Source organism: Protopterus annectens, chromosome 1.part1 (assembly GCF_019279795.1).
Source record: "Protopterus annectens isolate FY-2018-M chromosome 1.part1, PAN1.0, whole genome shotgun sequence".
Taxonomy (NCBI): Eukaryota; Metazoa; Chordata; order Ceratodontiformes; family Protopteridae; genus Protopterus; species Protopterus annectens.
In genome coordinates, this window is record NC_056726.1 from 842,149,868 (window position 1) to 842,173,696 (window position 23,829).

Below are 23,829 nucleotides of genomic sequence, written 5' to 3' on the forward strand. Positions count from 1 at the left end.
TCACTCACCAATCATCATAAACACACCCCCCAACTCAATCAATTAAGGCTCCTAAAACATTTAAAGAGATACAAAAGAAAAAGTAATGATTCAAATACAATAAAACAACAAAGTTGTTAAATATCCTTAAAGTCATTTAACTGAATAGACACAATTACATTAAATTTTTCTCTATCTGTCTTTCAATTCACTAGCAATGGAAATGTCGCTAAGCCCAGAGGGTGTGGTGGCATCCATTCTCAGCTGCCAAAACATTTCCATATGGAATAGTTTATTTTTCCAGTCCCCTGGGTATGCATGTACTGAAGGTTGTTCAGCCACAAAAAAAATATGTGAATTTTGAAAAGTTGTTGCATATCATGGAATGTCTCGCTAGTGCACTTTTATTGTCACCTTTGGAAATACTATAAAAGTGTTGATATATTCTCCTATTAAGTGGCTTGTTGGTTTTTCCAATTTAGAACACCTCACAGGCATTACACACTGCAAAATCATATATTCTTTCTGACAAACAACTGATTTACTATCTCTGGCATATGTCTGGATTTTATCCCTGGGCTTAACGGCAACATTTCCATTGCTGGTAAATTGAAAGACATATTGAGAAAAATTTAATGTAATTGTGTGTATTCAGTTAAATGATTTTAAGGATATTTAACAACTTTCTTGTTTTATTGTATGTGTATCTCTAAATGTTTTTAGGAGCCTTAATTGATTGAGTTGGAGGGTGTGTTTATGATGATTGGTGAGAGATTTAGAATTTAGATATTTTTTAACATTTAGAAGTGAATGTTCTGGAGCTATAAGTGTATATACAAACTGTGGGATTCCCTTAAAATTCAACTTCAGAAAGTGGGCTACCAAAGTACAACACTGTCTTGGAAATTTATGATTTTGCATATTCTCGAAGAACTTACCAGATCACAGAGTATAGTTCATATTAATATTTTCTTACTAATGAAGCTTTATATAGCTTCAAATTGGCCTAGACAACTAAAACATCATGGCAAAACTTCAGTGTGTTGGCGACAAAACATATACTAGCTCATAAACTACTTTTAAATTCACATAGTAAGAGTATCAATAATCCGAAAATTTGGGAACAGATATTTAATATTATATTAGCATAAAACTTTTGAATTGAAGGTAGTAATAATCATTGCTATATTTGGAGAGAAATGTCTAATCAAACTGTTCAATACTGGAAACTTACAAATTATTCCTATGTTTTTCTTATATTTCTAATGTCTTTTATGGAAGCATTCTTGTAAATATTGTATATTGTTTGGTGTGATTGTTACAGTGTTAGTAGTTTGTATTTTATAATTTTGTATGAAAAGTATATAAAAATTTATTATGGAAAAAAAAGAAGTGAAGGTTCTGATAATGTCTTGCACGAAACAAGACGAAAGCGCTTAACCTGGTTTTTATTTGTGTTCAATAAACACCTTGTGGAATATTTATCCTGACCGACTGCTGCTTCCATTTTGTTTTACATTTTTTGCTGTTTACTGGAATTGTTGGATTCATTTTTTGACTACAAGTTATCTGTTATGCCAAACCTGAAACTTAAACTGCTTTTTACTTACAGCTGAAATATTCTTCCATCTAGTTTTTTTCTTGTCCCTTTTATTTATTTGCTGTTAATGTCTCCAAATTTCTTCTTTGCTGGCATCTAGGAAGTGTAATTACAAACCATTAAATAAATTTTATCCAGTTTGATTGCTTTGTGCTTTTTCACTGTTGCTGTTTTCATACTGGGATCTTTCCACAAAGATTTATCCTTAACTAAAACTCACTTGGAATCACATCCTGAGCGGACACTAGCCTGGTTAACAACATTACTAATATTTTCTTTGTACTGCAGCTTTGTTTTATAAATGTTGCTTTTGCACATTTATCAAGACCAAATGTCATTTTTATATCATCTGAAATGGTTTTAACCACTTGTATGTGTGCTTTCAGAACCTTGTGTGTTGAACTGTACATTTTTTATTATCCACAAAAAAGTGAATGAGATCTCTTTAGACAAAGCTGGTTTATGGGAGTCAAAGAGTAGCCTTAACCTAACCTATCCCGCTGTCCATAAATGTGGGATACTGTTTTGTAACCTAGGCATGCCATACTTAAATTCATCTCCTTTTTATAAATGTCTGTTGCGGCTCTAAGCAACAAATGATCTTTTTGCTACATATGACTTTCTTTTGTATCATCCTTTTTGTTCTGTTGCCATAATTGATTTTTTTTCTAAAGGACTATAAACTTTGCATGAATTCCAGTATATAATTTATATATTGCTGGAAGGCAAGTTATTGGCCTGTAGTTCTTGGTATGGCTTGCAGGGTCACTCTTGAGGAGTATTATTTTTCCTGTTCAATGCCATTTCCTAACCCTAGACTCCTATTCAAGTCCGATGTACTCCTGATTCTTCTAGTCAACTCCTTTCCTTTTTTTTTTTTCCCTGTCTTAAGCATTTTACTTTGCAACACTGGAAAATGTTTCACAAGTCTCTCTATGAGCTTTATTATCAGAAGAATGAGTAGCAGAGTCCAGTTTGATTTGATAACCCACTTTTTTTCCAACGGACTTTTGTATTTCCTCCTTAGCCTGTTCCATATCAAAAAAACTGCATGGATTCTCCAGGAAAAAAATATTCTGAAGACAGCTGGGTGCAGCAGGTTGACTCTTGCACATGCCTCTTCTTGGTGTACAGTGAATAATAGTTTTCCATAAACATTCTGTCTCCTGTTTTTAATACTTTGCCTTTCTGCAACAGCTTTGTCAGGGTCAACTCTTTCTGCTGTTATGATTGCATTTTACTAATCCGGGTCTTGGCTGCTTTGTCAATGTCATGTTTAGAGTATACACATGGTGTGCCCTTTCATTTACCAAATCCTGCTGTGGAATACCAATCCAATTACTTATTTGTGCCTTCATAAAGTTAATACAGTCTGTTCCTTTCAGTTTCTGTGGTACAATAGAAAATATCAGGTTTTCTATGTGTGCTGTGTCCTCTAACTGTATCAGTTTTTGAAACAGCTTTTCTTGATCAGTCTCGTACTCTGCCAGCTTTTCATTTCAGTCTGATTTTCCAATTTTCACTTTATTTGAATAGCTATTTAAATCTTCCATTTTCCCATCCTTTGTTATTTTAGTTATGTACTCCTTCAATGTTTCATTTATTTCAGTCCACTCTGAGCTAATTTGATTTTTTTTTTCTTCCAAGTTACTGGAAGACCTCTCTTGTATCAAAATTGAAGCCTGAACTGCTTTGTTTGTTGAACAGCTGCAGGATTCTTCCACCTTTTCTGGTTGATTTTCTTTAAGGCTCTCAAGTGTCTTTGCTGGATTCCAGGCAGTGTACTTACTTGCTAGTCAGTAACTGAATTTTACTCAAACTGGCAGAATTACTGGCCCCAGTTTCTCTCTCTCTTTTTTTTTTTTTTTTTTTTTTTTTTTTTTTTTACACTGGGAGAGTTGAAGTGTAATCTGTTGATCAGTTTGCAACAGTCTTGGAAAGCTGTTGTGCAAATATTTTTTGACTCCAGAGCACAAAAACTTTGACAAAAACTTGGGCAATAGAAATCAGAATGGGTTGTCGTCAAAGTGAAGGAGCCTGTGAGAAGGAAAGCCTCTGTAGGGCTAAACACTACCTGACAGATCAAGCAAGGATTATCTTAGCAGCAGCAGCATACTTCCTTCTGTACTATATGCTTCCCCTATTCTTACAAATGTCAATACTGCATATAAAATGAAACTAGCCTCCTGGTACCTACGGCCATACCACCCTGAATGCGCGCCCCTTTTCGTCTGATCTCGGAAGCTAAGCAGGGTCGGGCCTGGTTAGTACTTGGATGGGAGACCGCCTGGGAATACCAGGTGCTGTAAGCTTTAGGGTTGGGAGGGTGGCCTAATGGTTAAGGTGTTTGCCTTACAAACACAAGGTGCAGGGTTTGAGTCTCACACTGGATAATTGGCTAGGCTTAAAATGGCTCGCAAGGGCAGTTAGCTTGGTACTAATCTATGAAACTATGAAACTATCAACTTTAAAAAGAAATACACCACTGCCTTATATTTATAAAACATTTAAACAAATCAAATCATGTAAATAAGTTCATGTACAGATGTTTTTAACCTGTAATTGTAAATGTACAAGTTAAACAAAGACTTTCTCCCTGCAGCTCTGCTGAAAATGGGTTTTAGTCTGACTGCTCCCAGTCAACTAAGACAGACAAATAAATAACAGCAATAGAGCCTGCAGAGGTATTGGAGATATTTCAGAAATTTTATGAAAATTTGCCCAAAGGAGATTAATGTGGAAACCAAGAAAGAGCACAAATGGAAATATTTACAAGAGACTTAATTATGCTAAGGTTAGAGGAAGATGAAGCTCATCAACTAATATTCAAGATAGATGAGATAAAAGCAGTGAAGTATTTTCAATCTGCGTGGAAGTCTCCTGTCACAGATTGTTTTCTTTTAGAAGTTAAGCAGGATGAAAGTGATAAAGATCTGGAAGATTTTGTTTAATGTATTTTAAAAGGAGGGGAAGCAGCAACATCATATAACAATGATTATACAATGTCTGTGTATACTAGCTAAAAGAATGGCAAAGGTGTTGCCAAAATTGATGGATATGGGTCAGTGTGGTTTTATGGAGAGAAGGCAGACATTTGATGATCCAAAAGAGAAGCAGAATGTAAGAAAGTAAGGCTGCTGTTGGTCAGTCGATGCAGAGAGAGTATTCAACAGAGTAAGGTTGGATTTTTATAAGTGGAGTAATGGAAGCATTTGCATTTATTTCCTGATAGAAATGGATCAGATGCAAGAATTAAAGTGGAAGGTTTCTTCTCAGGTAAGTTATTTTTGAACAGAGGAATAAAGTGCTGTATCGTTAAAGCCACAGGCAGAAAAAATAAGGTACTCAAAAAAAATTCAAGGACATAATTGGTGTGGTAATCAAGAAAAGCTGTCTTTATCTGCAGATTATATTATTTTGTACTTGATAAATCCAGAAAAGGGCACCTCAGTGTTGTGGAACATTTTTTTTAAGAAACTTGTTAATCAGTTATGACACAAACATTTATACAAATGAAAGCAAAACATATTGACACATTTTCAGTTGCAAACATTCCACATCACCTACAATGTATACAGTCATTGTTAGTCTGACATTACATAGCTCATTCAGTTCCTGTGTTGCCTCCAACCTCATTTCCCTCCAAAATCTTATTCCCTTGTCCCACAATTCCCATTTTTTCTATGTAATTTGCTCATACCCTTTTCTAAAGATCCCAATTATAGTTCTTTTATCTCTCTTACTATATTCAGTACTTTCTAGTATGGTTAGACTTTGTAATTGCTTTTTGGCAGCCACCAGAATTGAACACGGCAAGGATTTGTATTGTCTGGGCAATTACGATTCTGTATCACAGCTCAAATATATCATTTCCTTAGTTACATGAATTTACTCATCCAGTATTTCTGGCAAAGAGTAGTCTGCAAGGAATTTTTAAAGTCTGCCAACTTATTACACACCCAAAAAAATGTGTTCCCAGTTACCCCTCATCACACCCCCAACATCTGCAATCTACCGGAGGAAAAATTCTTTGAAGTGTACTTGGTAAGTGTTGTGGAACATTTTTGACGATTAATTTTATACCCTGAAAAGTTTTGAAACAAAGATAAAACAAAGGCTATAGCTGTGAATTATGTACCTTCTCAGGACTTGGTTCTGCTCTAACCATATTTAATTAGTCATAGGATAAAGCATTTAGGAGTATGGATTAAAAAGCCGTCTGTTGTGGCAGCTAAGGATAATATGGGAAGAGATTAAAGAAGAGAAATTGGAAGCCCTTGTTTCTGGATATAGATAGTAAGCTACAAGGAGTGAAAATGTTTTATTTCCTTTAGTTTTATATACACAGGTTGAGTAAATTTTCTCAAACAGAGGAAAAGTTGTGGACAGTAATAGAGCTGAAGGAATTTCAGTAGGAGAGAAAGAGGGCAAGAGTTAAGTGGGATAAGTTGATCTTCCCAATAAAACGAGGTGGATAGAGATACACAGTTAAAACGTATATATATAGTACAAGCCGAGGGTTATAATTCACAACTGAAAGGGATGATTCTGAAGCAGGGGGAGTCCAAGGAATAAGGAGAGAGTGGGATTTTGGATGCAGATCTGTAAAGAGAATAATAGCCACTGTACAGTATATTGTATTGATAAAGCTCCAGAATGTATTCTAAGAACTAAGCCATTACAGGAATGGAGAAAGATTTTGCCAATAGGGCTGATTGTAAGTAGGGTTACAGAAAGTAGTGTTGGGGGGAGTGGAGCTTACTGGAAAAAAAATGCAAAGGAACCAAGGTATTGGGAGCAAATAACTAGAGATGGAGACAGTAAGCTACCTGTCGGGCGCTAGAATCTGCCACATAACGCAAGCACTCAGATCTCTCAACAGCAGGTACAAGTACGACTCTGTCATTGTCCACGCTGGTGTGAACGACCTGAGACGTACCTCCTTGGACTACATGAAAAGAGACATAGAGGAGCTCTCTGATTATGTAGCCCAGGCAGGTATGACCCTGACCTTGAACAGAGTCCTACCTTCACCAAGAATGATGCCACAATACAGAGACAAGATGATCAGCTTTAATAATTGGCTTAAACTCTGGTGTCATTCAAAGGGGATCCAATGTCTGTCTGCCTGGGATGATATGCTGGACAAACCACGCTGCTTCGCAAGGGACGGCTTGCACCTGTCACCCCTGGGCTTCCGGATATTGGCAAAGGCTCTTGCCACCCCATAGTGCCTTTTTTAGGCAAGGCTCAAATTCTAAACCTACCACCCTAGAACACAAAAAAGGAAAAAAACTAAGGGTAATGCTGCTCAATGCCAGAAGTCTCAACCTCAAGATGCACGCACTCGAGGCCCTTCTCAGTATGGAGAACATCGATGTCTGTGCTGTGACTGAAACCTGGTTCAAGGCTCCCGAGAGCACCCTGGCACTATCAGGTTTTACCTCATATCATGCGTTCCGGCCCCAAAATCCGGACAACACCAAGAAAGGAGGGGGGGTGTCTATATTCATCAAGGACACCCACACCTCAAGGTTGGTGGCAACGCACGATGCATCGGAGACCATCCAGGTGCAATTAACCATAGGCAAGACTGCTCTGCAATTTGTAGCATGTTACAGGCCACCCTCTCAATCTCAGGAACCTCACATAGCTTTCTTGAAAACACTGGAGGGGATAAATGTATCTCCAAACACCATCATACTAGGTGACTTCAGCTACCCTAATATAGACTGGGATCACTACTCAAGCCCCAACACTCTAGCCCAAAGGTTCCTAGAGTTCATAAACTCAAATGCCATGGAACAACTAGTCACCATCCCCACAAGAGGAGAAAACATACTAGATCTCATCATCACAAACATGGGGTCACAATGTTCAACACCGGAAGTATACCCCTCACTGGTTCAGACCATAAACTAATCTCACTGGAAGTCCACATCCCGCCCCCACCTGAGATAAAAAGACCACAGTGAAGAACTTCTCAAAAGCCGACTTCACACTGGTGTGGTCTCTTTTAAGGCCCCCGAGCCTGCGGAAACCATTACTCAAGCCGCTGAATCACTTACAAATGCCTTCTACCAGCACCTACAGGACTGCATGGATCAGGCAATCCCAAACAAAACAAAGACTCTTTGTACCAAAGGCAAGCAACCAGTCTGGTGGACCCCAGCCATAAACAAGCTCTACAACAAAAGGAGGAAGCTACTACAAGATAGAGCAAAATCCTTAAAAGGGAAGACACCTTTGATCATTATAAGTAAAAAACTAAGATCTCTCATAAAATCATCCAAGGCAAATTTTGAGAGAAAAGTCGCTAAGGACTCAAAAGACAATCATAAGGCCTTCTTTAGCTATGTTAGAAACCTGGGAGGAAACTCCCAGATATGCTCAGAATTAGTTCAAAATGATGTAAAAATTACTGAACCTACAGACATTGCCAACATACTGGCTGACAGCTTCAGTGCAAACCCGCCCGGCCAAAAGGTGAGATATCTATACCAGAGGATTGTAGCCCCCCCAAACATCTCTAATGCTCAGGTGAGAACTGCTCTCTCCAAGGCAAAAAACTACAGCATCCATGGGACCAGATGGTGTCCCCGGTTGTGTGCTCCACAAACTCAATGAGGAATTAAACCCGCAGTTAGGGCAGCTGTTTAATCTTAGCCTCACCTCAGGATACGTGCCCAAGGAGTGGCGTACGGCAACTGTGGTCCCACTTCACAAAGGCGGTGCCTCCACAGACCCTGAAAATTACCGTCCCATCAGCTTGACAAGCCTGATCTGCAAAGCTATGGAGAGGATCATAATGGAACTCATAAATAAAGACATAGGGGACTTGCAGACTTTGGATCCGACCCAGTTTGGCTTTGTCAAAGGCAGATCATGCCTTTTAAACTTGGATGACTTTTTCAAAACAGTCACCAAGGCCATTGATGAGGGAAAGGCAGTCCACACAGCCTACCTTGACCTGGCAAAGGCTTTCGACACAATACCCCACTCAGGTATCATTGAAAAACTCATCAGCTTAAATGTAAACCCATACGTCACAAGATGGGTTGCAAACTGGCTAAGTGACAGAACCCACAGGGTCAGAGTTGCTGGCGCCATGTCAGACTCAAAGCCTGTCACAAGTGGTGTCCCACAGGGCTCTGTCCTGGGCCCACTCCTGTTCGGCATCTACTTTTCAGAAGTACAAGCAAACACAGGAGGATTATGGCTGACAAAATTTGCAGATGACTGCAAACTGGGCGCCATAGTTGAGAACACATCTGACACAGATATCCTTCAGAAGGGTCTTATAGAAACGGATAACTGGTGCCAGAGCCATGGCCTAAAGTTAAACGCCAAAAAATGCATAGTCATACCCTTCGGGAAAAACAAGGTTATCCCTAGCTACCATATAGGCGGCAACCCACTAAGCACAGAAGAGGTTATCATGGATCTGGGGACCCAGTTTGACAGTAACCTTTCGTTTGACACTCACGTTGCCAAAGTAGTTAGGAAGACCTTCTACATTGCCCACCTAATCATGAAGGGATTCACATCTAGATCAAGGGAGGTCATCGTCCCCCTGTACTCATCACTCATCAGACCAATGATTGAGTACAATGCCCCATTCGGAATGTATCTGACACGACACCTGCAGCAACTGGAAAGGCCCCAAAAGTTCCTCACCAAAAGGATAAAGGGTCTCAAAAATATGTCCTATGCTGCCCGACTGAAGGAACTCCAGCTCTATTCAGTCACTTACCATCTGCTCAGAGGTGACCTGTGCCTGACATACAAGGCCATGTCCAACCCAGAATTGATGAACATGCTTCACCTCAAAAAATCTAGATCCCTCAGAACTACAAGGCGGAGACTTAAATCTTGACACGGTTATTAATAGGACGTGCTGGAGGGACAGATTCATCACCCAGAGACTCCCTATGCTGTGGAACAAAATCCCAGTACATGTGAGGCAGAGCACCTCGCTGGCTTTGTTCAAGAGAAATCTTGACCAATGGATGGGAGATCGCAGATATACCCCAGGGATTATCTCAGTGTCACTGCTTGACAGAGGCACAGCAAAATAATGGGCATAGTATCCTCCAAACTAAAGGGGTGGCGAAAGCCACAAAACTCTGGGCTAGGCTTATAAATGCCCTTGGGCAGATAGCCTAGTATGAACCTATGAACCTATGAACCTAGAGTGAGATGAGGGCAAGAAAAAGTGTGGACTGCAGGTTAGAGACTGCATTCGCTATTGGGGATTGATGTCAGAGTATAGGCACAGAGAGAGTGATAGGGGTGCCCTAAGTAAAAGACCCTCACTGGTAGAGTTTTTAGTCCAGTCTAGAACAAAAGTTGCTGTTGAAAAGGGGATAATTAGTAGAGCATATACATTTTGCTCAATTATAAGAATCAATCGGGTAGGTAGCAGCTGTTGGAGATGTGATGGAGGTGTAATGGGGAAGAAAGAGGTGACTAGGAACATGTTTTTGAGAGTGTAATGAGCTGGCAGATTTAAAAAATTCTGTACAGAGTACTCTCTCAGAAATAATTGGGGGGAAAATTATCTTTTGAGCGGAGACACGGGATTTATATTGCCTAGAAATAATAAGGCCTTAATAAAGTTTAATTCTGTTGGCTGCCAAAAAAGGAAGTACTAGAAAATGGAAATCAAATGGTAAACCAACTGCATTTGAAGTATTGGATATTGTAAGAGAGGTAGAAGAAGTGGAAGAGGAATATTTAAAAATGGGAAGGAGCAAATTACTTTTCAGTGGAATTTGTGGAAACAGTACTTTCAAAATGTTCCGAAGGCGTAAGGAAGGCTGGAATTGAGTGATTTTATGCAATGTTGGACTGAATACACACTTTTTTTTTAAGAACTGTCAATGTATGTTTTTGTAAATGAAGGAAAAATGTTGTTTTGTTTTTCTATTAATGTGTGTGTGCCTTTGTCTTGAGTGATATTTTACTAAAGAGGTTTAAAAAAAAAGCAAGTACATGAGATTGCATACAAACTAGAATTGTGTACAGATAAACCACAGTAACAGCTTGTGACAGAAAACACACTGAACAAAACTTTACTTTGTGTGTAGCACTCTTAGCATTGCATTACAGAGAATGAACACCACATTGCGTTAAAACTGTAAATTTCTGTGGCTCATTCCTTTAAGTGATTAGATACTGGAAGTATGCATACAAATCTGGAAAGAAGCATAAACCAAACAATAAGGAAACAAATTTTAAAAATACAGTACATTATTACAGCTTCTTAAGCACTTTACTATCCCTTCACATTGTTGGCTTTATTGATTTTTTTTTCTCTGTGTTTCTTCAAGCACTTAAATCTCGTGAGCTAAGTTGCTACTATCAAGGCTGACAGCTGCAATAATATTTTGCATTGAGTGAATTTAGTGAGTTATTTCCACAGTGGTTTATGTTGTCAGTACAGCTAAAGTAATGAAGTGGAAATGCCCAAAATGCTTTATTTTTGCTATGATACCAGAGAGTTTTTTTAATTTAAGTGAAGATTTTGTGTCATGGAAACCTTTTCATGTTCAAAATACAGTTTTGGTTAGTCTGTAGCATACCTGACAATTGCTGTTTTAGTTGTGTTACACCTCATCTTTTTATCAGCGAGAAAGTGATCTGTGCTTGTTAGAAATTTGCAATAAACCTTTTGTTAATTTAAAAAAAAAAAAAAAAAAAAAAGGGCAGTTTGGATCGGATTCTATTTGAACTGCAACTTCTAGACCAGAGTGATGTCTGCATTTGACTTTTTCATAGAAAACCTCTGAAGATACCCGAGGTGCCAGTCTGTATTTAGGTAAGATTCCAACAGATAATTATGTCCATTTAATTTACAGCGCTAAGAGTCTGCACAACTGTAAACCCTTAACAGGCCCCTTGATGCAACTATAAAGACTTTATGGAATATTAAAAAATTAATTTAACTGGCTAATGTGCTGACTTTATATCTTTCTAGGGTGGTTACTGCACAGAGAAGGGCTCCAGTGATGAAGTTACTAAAGCTCATTTAGCTGAAGCAGCTCGCAGAAAGTATGGTGATGCATCCTCAACAATCTTCTCCAAAATCATTGACAGAACACTTCCTGCGGATATTATCTTTGAGGATGACAAGGTATAGTCTGTTATGGTGAGGTTTGATGATTAGCTGCCACTTGTTCATACCTGTGAACCCGAATTCCCATATGTATATGTGCATACTAGTTATTCCTGCAACAAACCATCATCTTAAAACTGAATGCAGAAGAGTAGTAAGAGTCTAGTTTAAAAAAAATTAGATTCATTTCATCACATTTCTTAGAAAGGTTACAGAGGTGGTGGTTACATTGCCGCATGCTGAAGTTGTAAGAGCTGATACAGCACGAGAATAACAGAAACCACTCGGTAATGTTAGAGCTGATTATATGTCCTTTAATTGTGAGAGATGCTTCCTCCATGCAAAACTGTAAAACATTACATGTATTTAAGAATTGTTGTATTTGGTCAAATTCTCCATTTTATAGTTAAAAGTAAGTGCTGTACTTTCAACACAGTCCTAAAAAAAAAAACACTCACTTTTGACTTTGCATAATAGAAAATTGTACTGTGAGAAAAAAATGTATTTTGAATGGTATAGAATAGATGTCTCCTTTCAGTTTAGTGTTTTGTTACAGCTGTGCATGTAGAGTAAAAAGACTTTTGTTACTTATTGTTTCCCAGACATTTATGCCTGTAAAAGGTAAACTTTTAAATACAAAGCTTGCCATTTAGCTTGCCATTTATTTCTATGCAAGATGGGAGATGAGCAATTCAGATCAGGATGAAGTACAAATGATCTTACGTTTGCAGAGCCGGATAGTGTGGAAGAAGCCAGAGATGAGGAAAAAGTCTAATTGTGATATAGATTTGTAAAAAGTATGTGACCAGATCTCAGGAAGGCTAATTTGAACAGTGCTAAATGTCACCGAGACCCAGAAATATTGATAGGATTAGTGCAAGATGTGTACAGAGACCCAATGACAAAAGGGTATAATGGGTCACCTTTGTGCTCCATGTGTACAGAGACCCAATGACAAAAGGGTATAATGGGTCACCTTTATGCTCCCTCTTATTCATAATGTATCAGTAGCTAGTTCCATTCAGATCAAAGTAATTTTAAGAAGTTTAACATTATGCATCAGTGAACAGGCCGGAGGGGACAAATTGACAGAAGAGCTTTATTCAGATAATAGAGCACTTTAGGCAGACTCTGAACAGGAACATCAGCTGCTGATAGACATCTGGAAGCAACACTAAGGCACATGAGATGAAGCACAGTACCGACAAGATAGTGGTCATTGTTGTAAACAAGGATTTCATAAGAAATTTCAAATAGAGATGGAAGGGAAGACAGTGGAACTGGCTAACAGCTTGAAGTATCTGAGAGGTGTGGTTTAGGAGAAAGGAAGTCTGTGTACGGAATTCAAGGCTGTCTGAGTACGGAATTCAAGGCTGAAGTCTGAGGGTGCTGTAGCCAGTTGACACAATGTTTTCAGGAGTAGTGTGTGACAGAAGAATACCAAATAAGTCAAACGATAAGGTGCACAAAACAGTGGGGTGACAAGTGCTTTCTCTGTGGCACAGCTACCTGGGCAGTGAAGGGAGAGCAGCTGAGGAAGCTTAAGGTAATGGAGATAGTGCTTGAGATGGGTAGCAGAATGCATACCGTAGGACAGATGAAGAAATGACATTAGAGTGGAAGGCAAATTAGCTTTGTTTACAAAGAAGTTTCTGGAGAAAATATTAGTCATGCTTTTAGAAACGCAAAAGATAATTTGGTAAAGTAGATGTAGGAAATGCATGAAGAAGGCAAGAGAAGATGAGGACTTCCATCCATGAGATTGATGGATTGTGTGAGAGAAGTCCTGAGGCAGGCAAGCAGGGATAACTGTTGAAAGGAAGGCAAGCAGCTCTGAATGGACAACAGTTGGCACAACACTCCAATCCCATGAAAAATGGAGAAAAGAGGATTGATGGTGATGATCTGTGTATTTTCATATGACAGTATCACCAGCATTGGATTTCATGGGCACGTCCGTCAAATGTTTTCCATTTGGCTTTCAGTGAAGACCAGATTACATTTCTTGAGTACATTTCCAAATATTTGTATTAAAATATATGTAAGTGTGTATTTATCCAGCTTTAGCTTTTTTTTCTGATTCAGATGTTGCCTGGGACTTGTATGTCTTTACACGGGAGTATAAGTAAATACATAAATTAATTTATTGTTCAATAAAATAAATTTAATGAAATGACCATACTTTAACAGGGCCAGCTGCAAGCATATAATAGTGGGATGGTAACAGACAATTCTGCTCTTAACAGTTTCATTTAACACATTGGAAGCTACTGGGTCAGCTTGAAAGGACTGACTGCTGATTTCAGGATGGGGATGGGGTCTGAGTTGCAGTAGTTGACCTCTTGCAGAGTTTGATAAAATCATCTATGTTTCTTCACATCTATGTTTCTTCACTCAGAAGAAAGGTCATGCAGGAGTCTAGTGGCAGTGTATGAGACTGTGCATCTCACCCCCCCCACCATTGCATATGCAGGTGTCCTAAGGATTTTAGGTCTGCAGACAAAAATATCAGTATACCCTTACAGGACCTGTGGGGCATCACCTATCCATACTAACAGTAGTGAAGACCAGTATACATATAATACATATAATTTCCTCAAACAAAGGGTGTGACTCCTCCACGTTCAAGAATGTGGGTAGGCTGCAGCAGTATCAGAAGGCATGACATGGGGGAAAGAGGACTTTGGATAAGTATCTTTAATGTGCATGTTTATGCAGCTATGCGTCCACACATTTTGTGTGTGTGTGTTTGTGTGTGCACAAGCATATGTAGCTTCCATGTGTATGATAGAGTATTTTGCATATAGGTTACTTGAGAAGAGGTCTCTTTTGATTGGGTATGCAGGTTATTTTATTTATTGATTTAATTCATGCACACATGTCATCCTCTCCTTGACTTGTAGGGCTTTTCTGTAGAGTGTCTTGCCCTTTTCACTCCTTTATGTTTATTTGAGAGAAATAGTGAAAGGAGACAGCAGCAGCAGCCCATGCTGTAGAGGAAAGTCAATATCATGGTTTTGTAGACCCTGTCTCACAGTGAGCCTCTCCCAGTGTGGTTGAACAGTAGTTAAATGGATGTAATGCTTGGAGAGATGGACCTCCCTTCTGCAAGATCATCAGCTTTTTAGAACTCCACCCCTTTTGTCTAGCTAGCAGCCTCTCTCATAATGCAGTCTCCACTGGGAAGTGCTGCTGGACGAGGTATCCACTTGGGGCCTGGACTCTACTTCTTCCCCTTGAGGAAGTCTGCAGTTGTAGCCTTTCATGCATCCCCTTTCCCAGTCAGTCTTCCAGCACCATTGATGCTGATGGAGTACAAGCCACCTGTGGTTTAGGCATATATTTTCTGTGCCAGCTAGCCTCTTCTTTTTCCTTTTTTCACTTTGCAAGTGCTGTGAGGGTGATACACTGTCAGTGAAGGAACTTGTAGGCAGCTGCTTAACATATGTTGCAACTCTTGGTATTTGTGTATTTTAAGGCATTCTTTTTAAGAAACCAAAACAGTAGAAGGCTGGTCTGTTACCACTGTGACAGAGGTATGTAATACCTTGTGCTTTAAACTTGGATTTGGGAGCGAGTTTTGGTGATGTGGTGTTTTGAATGAGTAGCAGAGATACACTGGGTCCTTTATTTTGGCTGTGTCCTGTGCTGATAGGAGAGCTGGGGGAGATTGGAAGAAAAACAGTGTGAAATGACTGCCAGTTAGATATAGTGGGGGGCGAGGTTTGTTATGGATGTGGTGTCACTGGTTTTAGAATGTATAGCTGTTTGAGAGTACCTTTGCCACATTGTGCCACTTTCTCTGAAATTGAAATGCAGATGTTAAAGGAGTGGAGATTGTCAGGGTAACTCCTACTTCTGTTATCACATACTGCGAGTCCAGTGGCTCAGAAGGCAGTGTATCCTTGCACCACATTCACTGAGAAAAACACAAGACACTAGTATTTGCTAAATCATCTTTTTTCTTCACTTCTTATAAGTGATAGAGCAACAAGTCTCTCTCTCCCATCAGCAGCACTAACGCACACCATCAGATGGACTAGCCAGTCAGCTATAGCACCACAGTCTAAGAACTTCAGTCTGTGAAATGCATTTCATCTGTTTAAATGAAGAATCTAAAGACTGTACAAATGCTTGGAGGAAGCAGATGGGGATCATGTTCTGAGTCAGTGATAGTGTGTATTTTGAGCTTAGAGATGCACAAGTATGTCTACAGTGATTAAATAGTATGACAGTAATGTGGCATATGACTATAACTTTGAACTCCATTAATGAACTGCCCAGCAGCAGTTTTGCCCATCTTAGACTAAAGGGAGTTGAAATTTGCAGTTATTTGGCAGTAAGCTCAGCAGATTGACTATGTGGTATTACTTCCTGTACTTGTGGGTTTGATTCCCTCTGTCTCCTTTTGCCTACCATGTGGCTCTCAGCAAGTCTGCAGTGTGCTTATGTATTTCTGGCATGTATTGTTCATGTAGCTCATACTGCTGTAGTGCTGATAGCTGTCTCTGCAACCTGAGACTAAAGCTTTAAAAATTTCTTGAAGAGACTTTGAAGTGACTTGTGGTCAGACTCCATTCTAATGATTTTCTTATATATGTAGTCATAGAACTTTTAACATCAGAAGACTATTAAGAGTTCTTTTTCACTTTGTACATAACTTGCCTGGGCATCAGTCAGTGCCATGTATACATAAGTAACAGGTCTGCCTTCTTGTAATAAGAATGCTCTCAACCCTTTTGGGGGAAGGGGTTGACAAAGTTTAAAGTGTTGCTGAATAAGGAGATTCTGTCAGAAAAAAAGAAGCAACTAGAATGGGCTAAAGGGAAAATACGTTTTTTGGGTAATATTCCTGAGTTTTAAAAGATTGATGTTAGCAAGCCGTTTTTCATGACCTAGGCATTAGAAAGTTCATGACAGTTTGGATCATGGTCAAATGGTGCCCTAGACAGGGTACTGGATCTGGGGCCCCAATACACAGGCCCCCACCAGCAGGCATTCCGGTCCTACATTTAGTTGGCTGTTTCTCCCCAGTTACCATAAACACCATTCAAACATGTCAGTGTGTTTTCTGCTTTACTTCTGTGATTACAGATGTTTTAAATTAAATCCAAATCTTTATTTTAGATTTTATAGCACAAAGACTGCTAGTCATTTGCTAAATAAAGCAATAGTCTCAAGATGAAAACAGACTTGGCATTAAAACTTCTCTGCCCTTGAAACCCACATTTGTTGAAATGGCATTGAAACCCACATTGAAAGAAAATGCATTTGGCTAGTGGTGGATAGTTTATTTTTTGGGCTGTTTTTAAATCATTGTCCCCATGCACATACTTTTATGACCATGCAAACATGGATGAGTTTTTGATTCACCTTCTTGATTGTATTTATATTCCTTGTATAAAACAGCTGCACTTGTTTGAGCATGTTTTTAAATTTGTAGTTTTGAGCATTGTTCAGTAAGCAATGAAACCAAAAGTATGAATTAATGACAAAACTGCCCCATTCAAAATATTTCAGCCATAAAATTCCACTCAAACAGCTGTTATAGTCAACCAGTATCAGTCAATATGCACAAGCTCTGCAGAAGTAAAGGTCATCTGAATTATTCTAATTTTTTTAAAGAGATCTGTAAATAATGAAGAGGTTGCTGCTAGCAAACAACTTTATATTTCAGTGTTTCATCTACAAATTTGGTGCCTGCAGCCCTTGAAAAATAAATTTCCTGTCTCACATTTAAAAAAAAAAAAAGTAAGCTGGTGATATTGTAATAGGGAATGGATGGTAAACTGATAACAGGTTCATAGTTACTACGCATCTCATCCAAAGATGACATACTGAGGACTGCAGCACCCCACCCCCCCTTAACGTACAGCACAGTGTCAGCGATCCATCTACATGCTGCGGGAGTAGAACCCACAGCCTTCTGCATCAAAAGCAAATACGCTTCTGTTATGCTAATAAAAATACTTTTCAATTCTATAGCACAATAGTGATACCACTTGTTAAACAAAACAGTTGCACATTGTAAATAGATTCAGCTTGAGCAGCAGTAAACTTCTCATCTCTTGAAGCTTACAGTTCATTGAACATGCACCTGAAAACTTAATTTCTGTAGCAGCTTGCTGGTTGGGGTAGAAGATTTTTCCTGTAAAATTGGGTACAGGGTTTGAGTTTAAGCAAATTGCTAACCATTTGCTTCCCCTAACTAAGGCATTTTATATATGTGTACACACACATATGCATACATACACACACATACATATACATACATACATACACACATACATACATACATACATACATACATACATACACACATACACACACACACACACACACACACACACACACACACACACACACACACACACACACACACACACACACACACACACACACACACACACACACACACACACACACACACGTCCATTGAAGCAGGAACGTCTTTTATTCAAATTCAGTGTGTGGAACGGAAGACATAAACAGATCTGTGCAACAATACACCCACAGATGCAGCAGGTGTTGCAACTAGATGCAGAAGGCATTCTTAAAGAAGAAAGCCCTTTAAAAACAAATGCACTTAATTCTTTTTAATTAACAAAAAAAAAAAAAATCATTAACGTGTCAGTCCCAGACCAGCGGGCCATAGGTGACTGTCTTGTTCGCTTAGTTCTAGATCTGGCGCTATAAAGTAGAAAGGGATGTTGCAAACTTAGGGAGCTTATGACAAGAGAAAAAAAAAACAAGAGGATCTGTAAAGGTATTAGAGAGATTTTGTAAGTTTTATGAAGGTTTCTAGAAAGTAAGACCGTATACCTTCTCATTCTTAAAGATATCTGCAGGAATGTGGAAATGAAGAAAAAGCAAAAATGCAAATATTTATGAAAGACTTTAAACATGCCAAGGTTAGAAGAAAAAATAAGTTTGACACTTTAATAGCCAAGATAGGAAGAGATGAGATAAATATTGATGTTTATGTCGAAGTCTCCAGGAACAGACAGTATTCTGGAAGCAGTTTGGAAGTTTGAGGGAAGAAAGTGATAAAGATCTTGAAGGTATTGTTTAACTGTTTTTTAAAGGGGGGGGGGAGAACCAGCATCTTAGAAGAAAACTGTTAGTTGTCTTACCCAAGGAGGGTAAAAACCCTTCAGACCCAGCTTCATATAGACCCATGTCAGTCTTGAACAATGATTATAGAGATGAGAAGATAGGACAACTGTTTTATAGGATTGCTGTAGATTAATAATTATTTTTAAGACTGTCTTTTGGTATTATCCTTTTTATAGCCCTGTTTTTTAAGCTGGCCTGCTTATTTTACCTTAATTTTAATTGTATTATTTATTAACTTAATTAGTAAATTGTTAAGATATAAAAGCACTTAATGGCTTTGATAATTAGTTTTGATGAAGTCCTGTAATGTGGTGGATGAAAGCGCTTAACTGTTTTTCGACATCCCGGTTGTTGGTATCTGATTTGGTTTTACGAGGTGTTGTTGGTTCATTTGTGTGGAGTTCTCCTCGATTTTTGCTTTTTTTTTCTGGTTTTGGTGCTTTTTGGGCATTTGGAAACCAACGTTGCCTTTATTGTAGCCTGATAACATGGTTATTGTATACCACTCGTCATGAATACCAACAGTGGGACCAACTCAAACAGTTTTACACTGTCCCCAGCTTCAAACAATGCATCAGAACTGTTACTGACAAATGAAGAAGCGAATTTAACTATGTTAATAAAACTGTCTCTACAATATCAATAGATGCAATCTACTTTAGAGAAACTACTGCTCCCAAGAGACTTTGCTGTTAGTGAGCATTGACAACTTCCGCTGAATTAAGACAAACTGGAAAAGATGTTTCAGGTAGTCCTGGTTCCTCCAATTCAGTGCTGGTCAACAGCATTCCTTGTGGGCAAAGGAGCGCAAAGAACAACATTAGCATAATCCGGACTACGTGTTTTGAACAATGGATTAGCAGGGACCTTAATTTTAATTGCGAGGAAGGACCTACTCGACCAACTAACATTAATTCTCATCTCCATACCTTTGAACTAAAGATGAGCAAGTTATGTAGCTTGCAGATTGACAATGCTTATCCACTGGAATGCATACGAGTCGAGAGTCCCCAAAGGACTTCGTACATAAATTCCAAAATTTTATCACCTCAGGACAAGAAGAACTCAATGAAGACATGGCATAGAACTTTTACATTTTATTATTAAAATTGATAACTTCATCTAGCAAAGTTATAATTGTATTAACATTTTAAATCATGACATTGTGGAAGATGAATGTTTAACCAATTATGAAGTTAAATATGACAATGTTTTTAACAGGGTTGAACAGCAGGTTAAAGAAAAATTTTCTAGAAAACAGGGGAAGTTAAAATGGGGTGAATTGGATTACAAACACAAGGAAGCATACCCGCTTCCTAGGAGTTACTTAGATAATTGCCCTTTTATTTATAACTAGGCTAGACAAGGGACTGAGATTAGGTCAGGCCAATATGATCCTAGGTTAGAGTCTAACAACTGAAGTTTTAGACTAAGAAGGTGGGATAGATGAGGATTTTGAACAAGAGTTCCCACTTCCACGTAGATCAGAAAGGATTTCCAACAGAAATAGGAATCAAAATAATTTTTTAGGGCGACCTCCAACACCGAGGGACAAGGACTCAAGGGTCAAAAGACAATTTTGGAAGAACAGGAAGGGGAACCGGTTTTGAACACTACTCTATACACACAACCAAGTGATGTATGTTTTAACGGGAAACTGGTGTGCTCACAGGGGTTTCATATCTACAACTATTCAGACCTGGCTATTACTGAAGCACATTTTCCCTTTTTAGAAAAGGGTTTAAGTTTATACCAGGTAGTAAAGTAAATATTGTAGATGTACTTGCTGAATTGAAAATTTATATTGGGAAATTGAACTTTCAGTTACGTTTTAACCAGGAAACAGACAATGGTTCTTCTGGTAGTAGATTTAGAGTCTGTTCAACCCCCCTATTCATCCCAGTTTAGCTGATTTTGAAAGATTATGTACCAAAGAGATTTATCAGGCTTATTACTCCCATAAGGATAAAATCTATAACCTTGCCAAAGAGGAAGCCCTAATATTAAGACACTTTAGGGAGTCGGATCAATATAGGATCATGAGACCTGATAAAGGGGGTGGGGTAGTTTTGGTGGAAAAGTCAGACTACATTAATGATGTAGCAAATTTGCTTTACGATACAGATCATTATGAAATAGTATCCAAGAATGAAATAGATATTGCTCACAAAAAACTATTGTTTTTGGAAGATAATATATTTCACGATGTATAAAAACGTAAAAATCTGTTCATTAATAACAATGATCACCCCTACATCCCTACAGCATTCGGGATCCCAAAAGTACACAAAAATGTATTTCCCCATCCTTCAACCTTTATTATAGTGGCCCACGATAGTTCCACCTATTCATTAGGGGGGTTTTATTAACCGTTTAGTTAAAGACACACTAGTTCCCATAGATCATGTTCTAACAGATTCCTGGGATTTTCTAGGTAGAATTCAGCAAGAATATTTTTTAGGATCTACAGGATTTTCTACCATTGATGTAGTGGATCTTTAGTTCCATACCCCATGATATAGGTTTGGAACTATTTTCATAAGCACTATTAGATTACACTACACTGAGTGGCCCCCTTTTTAATTTTACTATTGATGCCATGGGGTCTTTATCACATAGTCGAAGTTACGTAACTTTGAACACCTAATGGTCGAACCATTATGTTTGCAGTTACATAACTTCGACTAACTATAAAAAAAAAAAAACGGACAAAATAAACTGTTGTAAGCAGGGGGGCAAACCCCCACTACTTAAATATACCTACTCCAAGATTCCACCACATTGAAGTGAATGGAAACCTCCGCCTATGGAGATTTCCATTCACATGCTCAAACTTTTACAAATTCGAACATATGGTCTCGACCATATGTGGTTCGAACTTGTAAAAGTTCGATGACGTGATAGGAACCTGATGCCAAGGATATCATACTACACAACAATTACTTCAGTTTTGAAAATGAATTTTTTAAACAAATTAGAAGTGTTGCCATGGGGTCAAGCTGTGCCCATGTGTATGCCAATTTAGTTGTGGCAGCATGGGAGGAGAAATTTATTTTCAATTCGGGGTTTGTTGATGGATGATTTCTTTATCTGCGGTACCTGGATGACATTTTTGTCTTGTGGAAAAGTGAAAAAATACTGGTAGAAAGGTTTTGTGAACATATTAATAACATTTGTGAATAGTTTAAGTTCACTTACAACTTCCATGTTGATAAAATTAATTACTTGGATGTTACTATCACCAAAAATTATGATTTACAATAATTTACTTCTAGGGTTTACCGCAAACCAACTTATTCCAATAGTTCTTTGGCATAAGATAGCAACCATTCACATTTTACCAAAAGGAGCCTGGTTAGAGGGCAGATGATTTGTGGGGCCAGAATGTGTTCCACAATTTCAGACTTTAAATTAGAACTAGGTAAGCTGACCTCCATGTTTTTGGCTAGAGGTTGCCCCTCAAGTATGGTATACAATTTGGCTGAAGAAATCCTTGAAGGTTGGGGTAACAAATTCATCCCACTTTTGGGACAAAATTCTAAGGTGAATGAAATTGTAAAATCTAACAAACAAAAATGTTCACATTCTATGGTTACACAATTTGGTACTTTTGACTGTAAGGTCAAAGATATTTTGACCCACAGTTGGTTAATTTTACAGTGTAACCAAGGTATACATAGCCAGCTCGGGGAGAAACCTGTATTTACATCTAAGGTGGGGCATAATTTAAAATTTTATTTGAACATCCTACCCACTCACAAATTTAGTCAAGGAGGTACAACAAGTTGTGTTTTTGTAAATATTGCCCCTATATTTTTAAAAGTGAGGAACTAGTGGTGGGGAACCCTCAAAGGAGAATTTGTTTGAAAAAGTGTAACTGTGACAGTTGCAGGTTGGTGTATATTCGCATAGGTCAGGATTGTCAAATGTTTTATGTAGGGAAAACTGAGATCCCTATGCAAAAGGATATATGAACACCTATATGCTATTGAAACACACTGGTAATAATGCACTATACAAACATGCTCTTTCTTGTGAGGTTAAGTTAGGATTTCGCTTTGGGATTCTAGAGATTATAAAAAAAGACATAAGGGGGGATTGGTCAAATGATATTCACAAAAGTGAATTTAGATGTCAATTGTATTTGAATACCACCAACCCCCCCAAGGGCTCAATGGTCATGTTTCACTTGCACCAATATTAAAAGATAGGGCAACTGTTTTATAAGATTGCTGTAGATTAATAATTATTTTTAAGACTGTCTTTTGGTATTATCCTTTTTATATCCCTGTTTTTGAAGCTAACCTGCTTATTTTACCTTAATTTTAATTGTATTATTGATTAACTTAATTAGTAACTGGTTAAGATATAAAAGCACTTAATGGCTTTGATAATTAGTTTTGATAAAGTCCTGTAATGTGGTGGACAAAAGCGCTTAACTCAATCTGCTTTTGTTTTAATAAACTGGAGTATTTTTTGACATCCAGGCTGTTTATTAGTATTTGATTTGGTTTCACAAGGTGTTGGGTTCATCAATGATTATAGAGTGTCTGCCTATATTAGCTAAGAGAATGACCAAGGTTTTGCCATAATTGATGGATATAGATCATTGTGGTTTTGTAGAGTGACAGCAAAACTTTGACAATATTAATAGAACAATGATCTAGAGTGAAGCAGAATGCAACAGTATGCCACTATTGATGAGTCTTGATGCAGTTAAAGCATTTGATAGTTGGATGGGATTTTATGAGTAGGGTAATGGCAGCATTTACCTTTCTTGATGTAATATTAGGGTTAATAAGGAAGATGTACGGAGAGACTAGATCCAAGAATTAAGGTGGGAGGTTTCAATCTGATGAGCTGTGTTTAAACAGAGGAACAAAAAAAGGATGTCCTCTTTCTCCTTTATTTGCTTCATATTTAGAACCATTAGCAAAGAAAATAAAGGACTCTCATTCAAGGATGTAAACAATATGGTAATTGAAACAAGTTAGCATTTTCTGCAGATTATATTATA

General features: G+C 38.1%; 1 protein-coding gene and 1 pseudogene across 1 annotated transcript in view; both read left to right on the plus strand.

Moving 5' to 3' along the window:
* The first annotated feature begins 3,770 nt into the window (after window positions 1-3,770).
* LOC122816802 lies at window positions 3,771-3,891 on the plus strand (annotated as a pseudogene).
* A 922-nt stretch (window positions 3,892-4,813) lies between these two features.
* LOC122815141 (uncharacterized HIT-like protein Synpcc7942_1390) overlaps window positions 4,814-23,829 on the plus strand; it is a 137,265-nt gene continuing 118,249 nt past the window's right edge. Inside the window, exons 1-2 of the mRNA XM_044087396.1 lie at window positions 4,814-4,855; window positions 11,559-11,714. Coding sequence (XP_043943331.1) covers window positions 4,814-4,855; window positions 11,559-11,714 — 198 coding nt within the window. The remainder of the gene's footprint in view (window positions 4,856-11,558; window positions 11,715-23,829) is intronic.